This window comes from Notamacropus eugenii, chromosome 4 (assembly GCF_028372415.1).
Source record: "Notamacropus eugenii isolate mMacEug1 chromosome 4, mMacEug1.pri_v2, whole genome shotgun sequence".
In the NCBI taxonomy this organism is placed as follows: domain Eukaryota; kingdom Metazoa; phylum Chordata; class Mammalia; order Diprotodontia; family Macropodidae; genus Notamacropus; species Notamacropus eugenii.
This window is the reverse complement of record NC_092875.1, coordinates 237,294,084-237,308,421: the sequence shown is the minus strand read 5'-3', so window position 1 is coordinate 237,308,421 and position 14,338 is coordinate 237,294,084. Positions and strand designations below refer to the sequence as shown.

Sequence of the window (14,338 nt, the reverse complement as noted above, 5' to 3'; positions counted from 1 at the left end):
TAACATTTACATGGACAGCTGGGTAGCACAATGGATAGAATGCTGGGCCTGGAATCAGGAAGATTCACCTTCCTAAATTCAAATTCAGCTTCAGATACTTCCTAGCTGTGTGATACTGGGCAAATCACTTAGCCCTGTTTGCCTCAGTTTCTCATCTGTAAAACAAGCTGGAGAAGGAAATGGCAAATCACTCCAGTATCTTTGGTAAGACAATCCCAGCTGCGTTCATGAAGAACCAGACACAACTGAAACGACTCAACAACTTCTGTTTCCTTTCTATCACCTCCTTTCTGTGAGTAATAACACCATCCCTCATTTTATAATATATGGCACACTGAACACCATGTTCAATGTGAATACCGTCATCTCTTCATCTCTCACTGCTGAGATCATTGTTGCTGCTGCCTAATGAATAGCTATGATCATATCACTGCCCTATCCCAGAACCTTCACAAATTTGCAGTTATGTAATAAAATAGTACAACTCCATAGTGTGGTGGTGAAGGCCCTTTACAGTCTAGCTCCAAGCTGCTCATTCCATCTTTAATGCTTGAAATGATGCAATAAACACCTACTTCTCCTTTCAATCTGTTGCAATCTACCCCTCCCTACAAAATTCTGGAACTTGAAGCCTTCCCTGATGCTTCCAAACAGAAATGATCTCTACCACCTCAAAACTGGAGTAGTTTATTTGGAACTCTCTTATCGATTTTTCATTTTCTACTTTGTATTACATTTACATAAATAGCTACTTTACATAGCACTTGGAGGTTTACAAAGCACCTTATGAAAACAAACAAACAAACAAACAAATCCAGTAAAAAGAGACTAGGGATTGTAAAGAAAACTAGATGGTAAAGTCTGAGGATTGTGTCTTACCCCATATCTGTATATCCCCAGCGCTTACAGAATCCTTTGCACAATGCAGGCTCTTTATAGAATTTTGAGGAACAAACAAATTTCATCTGTAGGGATATAATGGGCTTCACACAAGCCAGAAAACTGAGCATAATTTTGAATTTCAGAATAATTTGTACTACTGTTATGATCTATTAACCCCACTTGTTGGATAATTCTATAAAATTTGAAATAATTTCTTATTTCATACATCTACATGAGATAAATCCTAGCTGTAATTAATTTTTAAAAGAATCATTTTAAAAGGAGAGAAAAATAAGGATTCAGTCTTTTGCAAATCCTACCAAATAGGTTATAACACCTAGAGGGTTAATAAGGGCCAGATATAATCAAATCACAAAGGATAAAAAAGTTAGATTTGAAAACTGAGTACAAATCTCAGTGTCCCCCCTCCCTAAGAAATATATGGAAAGAGTGAATGTTATTTGCATAATAAAAGCAGCAGAAAATAAATTCAAGAAAAATAAAAATTCTCTGCATAAAAATTTGCATTCACTAATTTACAATCCAACTATTCGAGAGAGAGGATTAGCAAACAGGGAAAACAATTCAAAAGGCTTAATGTTCTCTTCCTTCAATTGCCTACACTGTATCATGTTCTTTTACTGTAACAGAATAATTTTTTCCCTAATTAATCAGCTTCTACATTTCACTGGTCATAAATTCAAATTGGATGAAAGAAAATAAAAAGATTTGAAAGCTTTTTATTCCTACTACTTGCCTATTTCAAGTAACCATTTTGGAAATGAAAATTTCTTTGTGCCTTTACCTCTCTGAGAAAGAGAATCTTCCCAAAGATGATAATATTTCCCAACATCAGGCTGGATTTTTGTCTTTCTTTATATGCCCAAAACTTAATATGGTGCCTGGCACATAGTAAGTGTTTAATAAATGCTTGTTGATCTGTTACCATGGTATCAATGCCCCAGTTAGTGATATACACAAGCTTAATGAACATAAAAAAATGCTGAAAACTGATTCAATAATCCCCATAATAAACTACAACTTGAAAATGATTAGACATACTAATCTTCTCTTTTGAATTTTAATTCTTCATGATATATTTTTATTTTTTTATATTGTTTACATTTCCCAATATGTCCTTCCCCTTCCCTCCCAAAGAGTCATATCTTATAACAAAGGATAAACATAGAGAAAGGAAAAATCAGTTCAGATAAAGTGAATGGCCTATAGACAAAATCTTCCACCAAATGCAGCTTTCCACACAGTCTCCTGACCTGTATGAGCAGGGACAGAGATGCATCCCCACATGTCTCTCTGGGGACCAAGTTCAGTCATTACAATTTCTCCACATTCAGGTTCAGTTATTTCGTTGCTCTTTCCTCTTATAATGTTGGAGCGATTATTTATACAGTTTTCATGGTTCTTCATATTTTATCATGTATTAGTTCTTTTAACAGTTTACATGATTCTCTGTGCTCCTCATACTCATCATTTCTTATAAGACATGAATAGTTCACGACATTAAGAGGTGGGTTGGAGAGATGAATAATTAAATTTTCACTGAGAACATTTACAGCTTGGAAATCAGCAAATCTTAAAAATCAAGGCGTGATTTATTGTTCTGGTGATTGTCTAGACTTAAGAAAGTGATAGAGAAAACAAGAAAGCAGATGAACTTAATAGTGTGTTATGTGAGGGAGGAACAAAGTTAAGACGGCAGTAAGTGTATATTATTTAACAGGAACTGAAATAAATGCTAAGGATACAAAGAAAGGCAAAAGACAATCCCTGCTCTCAAGGAGTCCACAACAGGATGGAGGAAGACAACAAACAAATACGCACAAACTATACATGAGCTTAAATAGAGAATAATTAACAGACTGAAGGCACTAACATTAAGAGAGATTGGGAATACAAGCAGGACAAAGTACCGTGTCCCACCAAACCCAGACATTCCACCCAAAGTATGCAGAGCCAAGAGCTTACATTAAGTTCTCAGACAAGAAGCAGAGGGAAAGAGTAAACAAACAATAAAGGAACCACACTATAAAGAGTTAGGACAGAGGCCAGGATGCTCAAAGGAAAAAAGGAAGAATGAGTCAAACACATCTCCAAGCAGTCTCAGAGAACACTGGACAGCACTAAACAAATTACACTAACAAGAAGTCCAGAAAGAATTAAAGCAAGAGTTTTATTTTTTAAAGATTTTAAAAGATGATTTTAAACACAAGAGCAACAGAGGGGGGGAAATGGGAAAAATGAAAACTGGGGAAGAAAGATACAACTGAAGAATTAATAGCTTAGAACAAGAGGTATAAAACCTTAGCCTTTAGGAAAATCAGAATGGACCAAATAGAAGCTAACAACTCATGAGACATCAAGAAATATTAAAACAAGTCAAAACACTGAGGAGAAAAAAAAGGAAAATGAGGTATCTCATTTTTAAAAAAATGACCTGGAAAACAAACGGGAGGAGAAAAAATTTAAGAATCACTGAAATGTATGAAAGCCACGAACAAAGAAAAGAAAAATGGGTTGGATATCATATTTTAAGAAATCACCAAAGAACACTATTCAGATATGTTAGAACCAGAGGGCAAAGTACAAACTGAAAGAATTCATTCTTCTGAAAGAACCCCAAAACAAAAACCCTCAGGAACATAAAGCCAAAATGCAGATTCCCAGGTAAAGAAAATAAAATACCACAAACAGTCAGAACTAAAGAATTCAAGCACCAATGCACCATGATCAGGATCATACAACATTTAGGAGACACCACTACAGAGGCAGCTAGGTGGCTCAGAGGATAGAGAGCTGGGGCTAGAGTCAGGAAGATCTGAGTTCAAATCCACACTCAGACACATTTAACTGCTCAGTGCTCTAGGCAACCCTCTGAAACTAAAAGCTAGAGATGATGTAGAAGTTTCTTCACCTGGAGAAAATATCTGCATCCGTGACATCACAAGTCCAATTCCTATCCCTAGTTTGGCATTTTACTTTTAAAAACTGATAATTCTCTGCATTCTCAACAGAACATACACGGTATTGCAGATTCTATAAGTATGTCAATTGGCCATAATTATAATTTACATATAAAGTATATATAGATATACATAAAGCATATATAAATATAGACAGACAGAATCAATCTCAATCAAGTCCTAAAAATACAGTGTGGATAAGAAACAAGATAGCAATGATTAGAAAAGGAATGTACAACTGTGCTATTCATTTTACACAGAAAGTCAACATGTATCCTAAGGAATCAGATGTTCAGGCCTTACCCTGCCTCTATCTTGACTCAGATGGTCCTTTGAATCTACATTATACTTCCTCTTTTTGTGATGCTGTTTCATTGTCACGTTCTCACTCCTCACCAGTGGTTCTCTACAAGAGAATATAAAATGACAAAAGAAATATTTTGCTACAGTTCATTAAACATGTTTTAAATTAGGAATCTTACAAACAGTGATTAGGGACTGCTTCCACAAACATATTAACAAAAATTACACAATGGATCTGCAATCCTCAATAAATGAATGAAGCTATAAAATTTTAAACAGAACCATACAATTGTAAGTAGAAGAAATATTCTCCAACACATCTGGAATTTACTTCCAAGACAAATATTACTGCAATTGTTATGTCAGGTAATTTTTGTTTTGTTGCTTCGCTAATTAAGTATCACACCTAATTCTCCAAGGTGGAGTTGATTAAGTATCACACCTAATTCTCCAGACTGGAGTACAAGAAAATTAAATTGTAAAAAATGTACTACATTATTTGTAGAATAATTCACATTAAGATGTCTACAATGCTTTTATTATTTTTAACATGCTTCCCTTCCCCTTAAATGATGATTTAGGGAAACATATCATAGTCTTTCCTCTTTTTGCTGCCTACTAATGATGGTACTCACGTTTTCTAATGTCCAGCCACAGGCAGTCTTCACCAAAGGTACGAGTCAGCAAAAGCATATCACAGCACTCTGAAACACAACAAACAAAGACAAAGATTTCAACAATAGATATGCATAAATAAATAAATGTATATTACAAGCATATATGTCTGTATAAACATGTGTATATGCCACATACACATACATACTCAGAGCCTAGAAAAGTGACTCAAACACTTTCTCCCATAAATTTTTTGAATGTCTACCACAACATGTATATATGAATAGATATAAAGATATTTCATGTGCATACGTGTGTAGGTGTGTACAAATGTGTGTATAATATATGTATACATACACATACTAATATATGTTTGTGTTAGCATATATGCATGTGAGTATTCACATGTATATTTATACACCTATCTAATCTGATGGTAGACATTCAAAAAAATGTATGGGAGGGAATGTCTGTTGTAAGAATCAGTGCCCTGGGCTATGCTCACGCCGAAAACACTCATCTCTGCCTACTAGTTTCCCCTGGATTTCTTCAAGTCTCAGCTAAAATCACACCTTCTGCAAGAAACCTTTTCCAGTCTGTCTTAAATCTTATCGATTTCTGTTTTGAGATTTTATGCTGTATACATCTTATTTACACAAAATCACTTGTACCTAGCTGTTTGTATGCTGTGTCTCTCATTAGATTGTGAGCTCCTTAAGAACAAGGGCTGTTTTTTGTCTTTCTTTGTTACTGACAGTGTTAGGCACAAAAAAAAAGGTACTTAAATAGATGTCACGACCAGGTGTGTATCCCAAGGACATCAAAGAAAAGGGAAAAGGGAGTAGGGACTATTGGTACAAAAATATTTATACTAGTTCTTTTTGCGTTGGCAAAGAATTAGAAATTGAGGGGATGTCCATGAATTTGGGAAACGAACAAGTTTCCTGTTTCCTGAACAAGTTATGGTACAACATGATTATGATGTCACGCTATTGGGCTATAAGAAATGATGAACAGGATAGTTTCACAAAAACATGGTAAGACTTATATAAACTGATGCAAAGTGAAGTGAACGGAACCAGAACCTTGTACACAGTAATAACAATATTTTAATGATGATCAACTGTGAAAGACTTAGCTATATCGAGACAATGATCCAAGATAATTCTAAATTACCCAAGAGGAAAAATTTTATCCACATTCAAAGAAAAACTGATGAACTCTGAGTACAGATTGAAGCATACTTTTTTTCCTTTATTTTTCTTGGGAGTTCTTTGTGTTTTCTCTTGTAACATGGCTAACATGGAAATATATTTTGCATGTAAAAAAAAATAAATGCTGGTTGACTTACTGACTGACCTGGACAAGTCACTTTAAACTAAAGTGTCATCTCCTTTGTAAAATTAGGAATCGTATTTTTTTTTTTAAGTTGTGGACTTTTAAAACTGGAAGGAAATTCAGAGATCATTAAAAAAAAATTCATACTTTATTAATGAGAAAAATAAGGCCCAAAGAGGGGTAGTGGCAGCCTTTGGTAGGTTTAGGTGGACAACCTGGGTTGTTTACCTTCCAGTTCAGTGAATTTCCAGTTCATCACACTAACTCCTAATGTTTTACATCCTCCCTTGCTCTAAAATCCACATACCCATGCGTTCAAGTGATTTATAAACAAAGCATCAAAATAATGTTATGGCTCTAATGAAAAACAAAAGGCACCTCTATGAATCAAAACAACAATATGTCGCTTCTCCTCAGGCTTATATTTGTGACCAATCTGTTAAGTGGATTATGAGGGTCATTAATTGATCAGTTCTTGATTTGTAAATAAGATTCTCATTAGAATGCTGCTTGGCTTCACTGTACATAGTTTTACTAAGCTTACCAATCTCCTCATTTTTCTCTAATGTACAAAAACCTGTTCTTTATGGCCAGTAACTATTAGCTTCAATTGAGAAGTTATTCATATCCCTGAGAAATGTACTTTTCTGACTGAACTCAATAAAATAACATTCATTTCATGGACTATAAATAAAATTTATCATGACTAGCTCCCGGTGATATCTATTATGCACTTCTACGCAAATGAACTATTTAGATTTTATGCCTCTGGCAAAGTGTTATTGCACAAGACATAAGTACCACCCAGCCTGGTTCACCTTTCATTATTAACAATGTCCCGGAACTTAGCAAATTAAAAGCAATCTGTTTACAGTCCCCCCCCCCCCCCCCAAATCTCATCTCTTTTTTATGTCTCTCATCCATGTCAACACTCTGCTTTTCTTCTCAATAGGAGTTTTTTAAACACCACAAATATATAAGAAATGTGATGTAATGGTTGAAAAAGAGGCTAGACTTGGGGTCTAAAAGTCAAAGACAAATCCCACCTCAGACATTAAAATATGTGACCTTGGGCAAGTCACTTAACCTCTATTTGCCTCAGTTTCTTCCTCTAGAAAAAGGGAATAATAATAATAGTGCCCACCTCACCAGGTTGTTGTGGGTATCAAATGATATAATGTACATAAAGTGCTCTGCAAATCTTAAGTACCGTGAGAATGCTAGTTATTTTATGAGATAAACATGGGTTTTCCACGTTTCGTAAGAGAAAGAATACATGCCATGCTTTTTAGAACAGCCTTTATTTCAATCACAAATGGCCAAAGGATATGAACAGGGAGTTTTCAGATGAAGAAATTAAAGCTACATATAGTCATATGAAAAAATGTTCTAAATCACTATTGATTAGAGAAATGCAAATTAAAACAACTCTGAACTACCACTTCACATCCATCAGATTGGCTACAACGACAAAAAAAGAAAATGATAAATGTTGGAGAAGATGTGGGAAAATTGGAATGCATTGTTGGTTGAGTTGTGAACTGATCCAACCATCCTGAAGAGCTATTTGGAACTTTTTCCAAAAGGTTATAAAGCTGTGTATACCCTCTGATCCAACAATACCACTACTAGATCTGTATTCCAAAAAGATCATAAAAAAGTGAAAAGTACCCACATATTGTAATATTAGAGTTAAAGATCTTCCCCAGATGGGCCTACCCATTAAGGGAAACTTGATTAGGGGAGGCCCATACCTTCTGTTAATTTCTAATGCACTGATCTCAAGGGCTGTGATGCCTCTGAAGTTGAAAAGTGTATAAATACTCTGAGGTGAGGTTTTACTTTGGGGCTTACTCATTGGAAGTGTTTGTTCGGCCAGATGAGAGTCTGGAGAGCTGCTACGGAGCCCCCTGTCTTTGAAAACGCAGGTGTTGGTGCTTCTCTCTCTGGTCACTGTGTATGTATGTCATGGTCAGACACTTAGATCGGTCTGTTGATCTGTGATGTAGGTATTGCTTACAGTCAGGCTTTTGGAAGTCCTGTCTGTTGGTCTTTATTTCTGTGTTGATATTTTCTCTGAAGTTCAGGATACTGACCTTTTCCCCTGAATTAAGTGAATGATATATGTGCTTGCCTCAAGCGATTGTTGACCCCCCAAAAGTTGCTTTCCTTTTAGAAAAGCAGATCTAAGAACCTGTACAGCAGGCCCTCCTGTGTATGTTGGGTCCTTGCTGATACACAAGTACAAAAATATTTACAACAGCTCTTTTTGTGGTGGCAAAGAATTGGAAATGGAGGTGATGCTCATCAATTGGGGAAAGGCTGAACAAGTTGTGTTATGTGAACGTAACAGGAATTGTTCTATAAGAAATGATGAGCAGGTAGATTTCAGAAAAGCCTGGAAAAACTTACAAGAACTGATGCTGAGTGAAGTGAGCAGAACCAGGAGAACGATGCACACAGTAAACACCACCACTGTGCGATGACCAGCTCTGATAGACTCAGCTCTTCTCAGCAATACAATGTCTAAGATAATTTCAGAAGCCTCAATATGGAATATACTATCCACACCTAGAGAAAGAACTACGCACTTCAAAGCACACTATTTTTCTCTTCTTTTTTTCTTGTGGCTTTTCTCTTTGGTTCTGATGTTTCTTTCACAACATGACTAATGTGGAAATAGATTTAATATGATTACACATGTATAGCCTATATCAGATTGCATGCCATCTTGGGGAAGAGGGAGAAAAAAATTTGGAAATCAAAATTTTGTAAAAGTGAATGTTAAAAATTATCTTTACATGTAATTGGAAAAAAAATACTATTAAGGGGGGAAAATTTAATCACATCATTTATCTATGTGTGATATTTAACAGTTATCTCTTTTCAGCCCAGAAATAATGAAGGTAGACAAGAGAGGTGCCTAACCAGAGCCAATTAAGCATTTAATGCCATAGAAAGAAAGGAACCTAACAATCAACCAGAGGAGAAAATTAAATCTTTTAATCCCTGCAAATGCCAATTAAGAATGTATGTGGCCCAAACAACCACATCTCAGCTGAAATAAACTTGACTTGATTTTCTTGGCAAAATATCAAAGCTAGTACCTGGATTGCACCTGTTATACAGCATAATAAAAAAAGTCAAAAATACAAGAGCTGGCTTCCCAAGAAAGGTGGGGATCACAATGAATGAATAGGAACGGGCAATCCTGAAGAAACACTTAGGGGCATATGCTAAAAGCAGTGGTGATTCAGAGGGAAAACACTCCCAGGGGACTGTGGATTTTGCAAAATGATTCAGACACTGATCTTCAAGTCATGATAATAACAGTTAACATTTATATATCCCTTTAAAATTGGCAAAACACTTTACATACATTATCTCATTTGAGCCTGACAAACACATGAAATAAATAGGAAAATGGGGCCCACGGAAGAAAAAGAATTAAAATCCTGGTCCCTGACCTCCAAAGTCCCCCCACTCTTTTGAGGGCTGCCAAACTGACATCAATGGATGGGCCAAAGCGTACTTCCCTAGAGCAACCCTAAAATTTCATACGCTGTTTATTCCTATTTGCAAACAATCCTAACAAGTTGAGTTAGCTGTTTTTGAAAACCAAAGCAGCAGATCTAATAATCAAATTCCCAAGCCGGAAAGGAGCTCGAAGACAATAAAAGGGCAGGAAAATATGACAGCTGGCCCAAAAGGACTACTAAAAAATGTGAACAAGACCTAAAAAGCACAGCAATTTAAAGGTCCTTTAGGATAAAAGCATATAACACACATACCCTAAGAAGTCCGAAAGGCATAAATGTATTGTAATACAGTACAATAATTCACGTTCAGACTGATGACAATCATTTTTAAAACAGGTTAAGCTCAGTGCAGCCTTTTATTTCTTCACTCATTTTTTTTCTTTTTTTTATTAATTTATTTAATTTTTAACATTCATTTTCACAAAATTTTGGGTTCCACATTTTCTCCCCTTTTGTCCCCTCCCCCCACCCCAAAACACCGAGCATTCTAATTGCCCCTGTCTGCCAATCTGCCCTCCCTCCCTCCCCACCCCTTCCCTTTGGAGGGCAAGCAATGCAATATAGGCCAGATCTGTGTAGTTTTGCGAATGACTTCCATAATAGTAGTGTTGTGTAAGAACTAATTATATTTCCCTCCATCCTATCCTGTCCCCCATTACTTCTGTTCTCTCTTTTGATCCTGTCCCTCCCCATGAGTGTTGACCTCAAATTGCTCCCTCCTCCCCGTGCCCTCCCTTCCATCATCCCCCCCACCCTGCTTATCCCCTTACCCCCACTTTTCTGTATTGTAACATAGGTTTTCATACCAAAATGAGTGTGCAATTTATTCCTTCCTTTAGTGGAATGTGATGAGAGTAAACTTCATGTTTTTCTCTCACCTCCCCTCTTTTTCCCTTCACTAAAAAGTCTTTTGCTTGCCTCTTTTATGAGCGATAATTGGCCCCATTCAATTTCTCCCTTTCTCCTCCCAATATATTTCTCTCTCACTGCTAGATTCCATTTTTTTAAGATATGATCCCCTCCTCTTCAGTTCACTCTGTGCACTCTGTCTCTATGTGTGTGTGCGTGTGCATGTGTGTGTGTGTTATCCCACCCTGTACCCAGATGCTGAATAGTTTCATGCTGGGGATGGAAGCTCAATTCCAGGTGGACAGTCTCGGGCGGGTAAAGGTGGGAACTTCTAAATCTTAGAGTTCTCACGAGGCCCCACCAGGAAACGACTGGGAATCGAGGTGAACCGAGCTATCTCGTGTATTTCCGCCTCTTCCCGTGAGAAATGTGATGGGAGAGAGCTCTCCCCGCCCTCGAGATTGTCCCGGATCTGGGCACACTATTGTTATCTAACAGCACGGTATTCAGATGCAAACTATGCTGCTGGAGAGTTTAAGTAGGATCAGGAAAGCCTAAAAGTGCTCTTGGGCGGAGGGGCGCGGAGCGGACAGGACACAAGGCTCCGCTTTTCCTCTCTCTTCTCTCCCCTCCCCCTCTCTCCCCGCTTATACTTCTACTTCCAATCTCTTATTGTAAGATCTTTGCCTCCTTGGGAGATTCTTCGCTCCCTCCTAAGGAAGAATTCCCCTGCACTTGTAACTAGACCCTGAAATAAAGCTCAACCCTTGTTCGACTCTGGAACGTCCTTTCTCTCATACGAGCATCCGGTTTGGCCAACCGAAGACCTCCGATAGAGGTAAGGGAAGACTCGGGTAGCCCTCAGGCCTCTAGGCCTGGCAGTTTCAAGAGTTACAAATATTGTCTTTCCATGTAGGAATGTAAACAGTTCAACTTTTGTAAAGTCCCTTATGACTTCTCTTTGCCATTTACTTTTTCATGCTTCTCTTCATTCTTGTGTTTGAAAGTCAAATTTTCTTTTCAGCTCTGGTCTTTTCATCAAGAATGCTTGAAAGTCCTCTATTTCATTGAAAGACCAATTTTTCCCCTGAAGTATTATACTCAGTTTTGCTGGGTAGGTGATTCTTGGTTTTAGTCCTAGTTCCTTTGACTTCTGGAATATCCTATTCCACGCCCTTTGATCCCTTAATGTGGAAGCTGCTAGATCTTGTGTTATCCTGATTGTATTTCCACAATACTTGAATTGTTTCTTTCTAGCTGCCTGCAATATTTTCTCCTTGATCTGGGAACTCTGGAATTTGGCCACAGTGTTCCTAGGAGTTTCTCTTTTTGGATCTCTTTCAGGTGGTGATCGGTGGATTCCCTGAATACTTATTTTGCCCTCTGGTTCTAGAATCTCAGGGCAGTTTTCCTTGATAATTTCATGAAAGATGATGTCTAGGCTCTTTTTTTGATCCTGGCTTTCAGGTAGTCCCATAATTTTTAAATTGTCTCTCCTGGATCTATTTTCCAGGTCAGTTGTTTTTCCAATGAGATATTTCACATTATCTTCCATTTTTTCATTCTTTTGGTTTTGTTTTGTGATTTCTTGGTTTCTCATAAAGTCATTAACCTCCATCTGTTCCATTCTAATTTTGAAAGAACTATTTTCTTCAGTGAGCTTTTGAACCTCCTTTTCCATTTGGCTAATTCTGCTTTTGAAAGCATTCTTCTCCTCATTGGCTTCTTGAACCTCCTCTGCCAATTGAGTTAGCCTGTTTTTCAGGGTGTTATTTTCTTCTGCATTTTTTTGGGTCTCCTTTAGCAGGGTGCTGACCTGCTGTTCAAACTTTGCTTGCCAGTCTTTTATTGCTCTTCCCAGTTTTTCCTCCACCTCTCTATCATGATTTTGAAAACTGTTTGGGCTCTTTAAGACCTTTTCCCAGAATTGATCCCATTGAGTGGGCTGGGATTTAGAAGCACTGACTTCCGTGTCTTCCCCTGATGGTGAGCACTGCTCTTCCTCATCAGAAGGGAGGGGAGGAGAAACCTGCTCACCAAGACAGTAACCCTCTATAGTCTTGGTTTTTTTCCCTTTTCTGGGCATTTTTCCAGCCAGTGACTTGAGCTCTGAATATTTTCCTCACACCCACCTCGCCTCCGGATCCTCCCAGCCCGTGCTTGGGGTCTGAGAATCAAATGCTGCTCCCCAGCCTCAGGGCTTTGGGCAGGAGCAGGGCTGCTATTCAGTGTGAGATTAAGTTCAGGTGCTCAGGTGGGGGCAGGGCTGCCTGAAGGGGCTCAGTTCCCTCAGGGGTTTATGCAGAGACCTTCAACAATGGATCCAGGCTCCTGCCTGCTTGGGGAGCCCCGGTCTGCTCCCGCTCTGCTGTTGCCTCCCGAGGGGGCCTGAGTTATGGGGGCACCCTACTCCCCTCTCGACCCGCCAAAGAGAACCTCTCACCAACCCCTGTCACCTGCGGGTGGAGGGACCCGCGTGGCTGCTGGAGATCCCATCCCTGAAGCCCGCTCGGATCTTTTCCTCTCGGTGCCGCGGCCGCGGCAGGGCTGCACTCAGCTCCCAGTCCCGGCGCCCAGTCCGCAGCGTGAAGGACCCTTTGCAAGAGGTTTGCAGGTCTCTCTGGAACAGAAATCTCCCTCGTTCCAATGTTCTGTGGCCTCTGGGTGCAGAATTCGCCATGAGTTACTTTTTTGTAGATGTTCTACGGGTTGTGGGTTCGGAGCTATGTGTATGTGCGTCTTTCTACTCCGCCATCTTGGCTCCGCCCCCTATCACTCATTTTTTAATATCATTATCCTGACCCCCAAATGAACACAGAAAAGCAAGTAACGCAAACAACAGAAGAAATGACCGGAGTCAAGTCAACAAGCATTAGTAAGTCCCTACTAGGTGTCAGGCAGTGTTCTAAGCACTAAGAAAAGAAAATACAGCCAAAAAAAAGGTCCTGCTGTCAAGGAGCTCACAGTCTGATAGGAAAACAACTATGTACAAACAATATATAGTTATCCCTTTCACATCACAACTTTCCCCATCTTGGTTTTGATATATCACAGATCGGCATAAGAAAATAAATGGGAATTTAGTGAGAGTTTTGCGGAAGCCACAGATAACACATGAAGGCTGGCAAATGACACAGAATCCATGACCAAACATTTAACCCAAATTTTACAATAAGGTACTGTAAACATTGCATAAAAGGGAAAAACTCAGACTTCTTCTCTGGTACAAAGGGAAAGCCAAAAACTTTTACATGGATTTTTCAGATCACAGAGGCACCACACCCCTAACCCTGACAAAGGGGAAGGGATAACTGTATAAACAAGACAAACTGGAGACAATCTCAGCGGGAAGGTACTAAGATTAAAGATGGCAGAGGGAAATAAGGAGGAAGAGACCAGAGAATGAGTCAGGGATGACACTAAGGTTACAGGACAGGGTGACTGGAAGTGGGGTGGTACCCTCGATAGGAATCGGAAGAGTTTAGAGAGTGCCAGGAGAAGACGGTAAATATCATTGTCAAAGGCTACAGAGGTACTGAGAGGTTTAGAAGGATCCAGATTAAGAAAAGGTGATTGGATCTGGCAATGCAGAAATCACTGATAATTTTGGAGAGAGTGATTTCAGCAGAATGATGAGGTCAGAAGCCAAACTTCAGACAGCTTAGAAAGGAGAGACACCTAATTGGACTGAAGGAATAGGAAGTATGCAAGAGGGGACCAGAGTCCCCTGAGTAGGCAGTGTAGAATGGGAAACAGGATTTGCACAATGACAGCTGAGGGTTCAAAATCACAGGGACAAGGAGAACATGAAGGGCTGGAAGAATTCTAGCC

General features: G+C 38.7%; 1 protein-coding gene across 3 annotated transcripts in view; it reads right to left on the bottom strand.

Moving 5' to 3' along the window:
* L3MBTL4 (L3MBTL histone methyl-lysine binding protein 4) overlaps positions 1 to 14,338 on the bottom strand; it is a 511,255-nt gene that overhangs the window by 381,940 nt on the left and 114,977 nt on the right. For all 3 annotated transcript variants that reach the window (XM_072604270.1, XM_072604272.1, XM_072604271.1), the window contains exons 2-3: positions 4,802 to 4,870; positions 4,167 to 4,269 (exon numbers count right to left, since the gene is read on the bottom strand). In XM_072604270.1, the coding sequence (XP_072460371.1) occupies positions 4,167 to 4,238 (72 nt within the window). In that variant the 5' untranslated portion in view covers positions 4,239 to 4,269; positions 4,802 to 4,870. The remainder of the gene's footprint in view (positions 1 to 4,166; positions 4,270 to 4,801; positions 4,871 to 14,338) is intronic.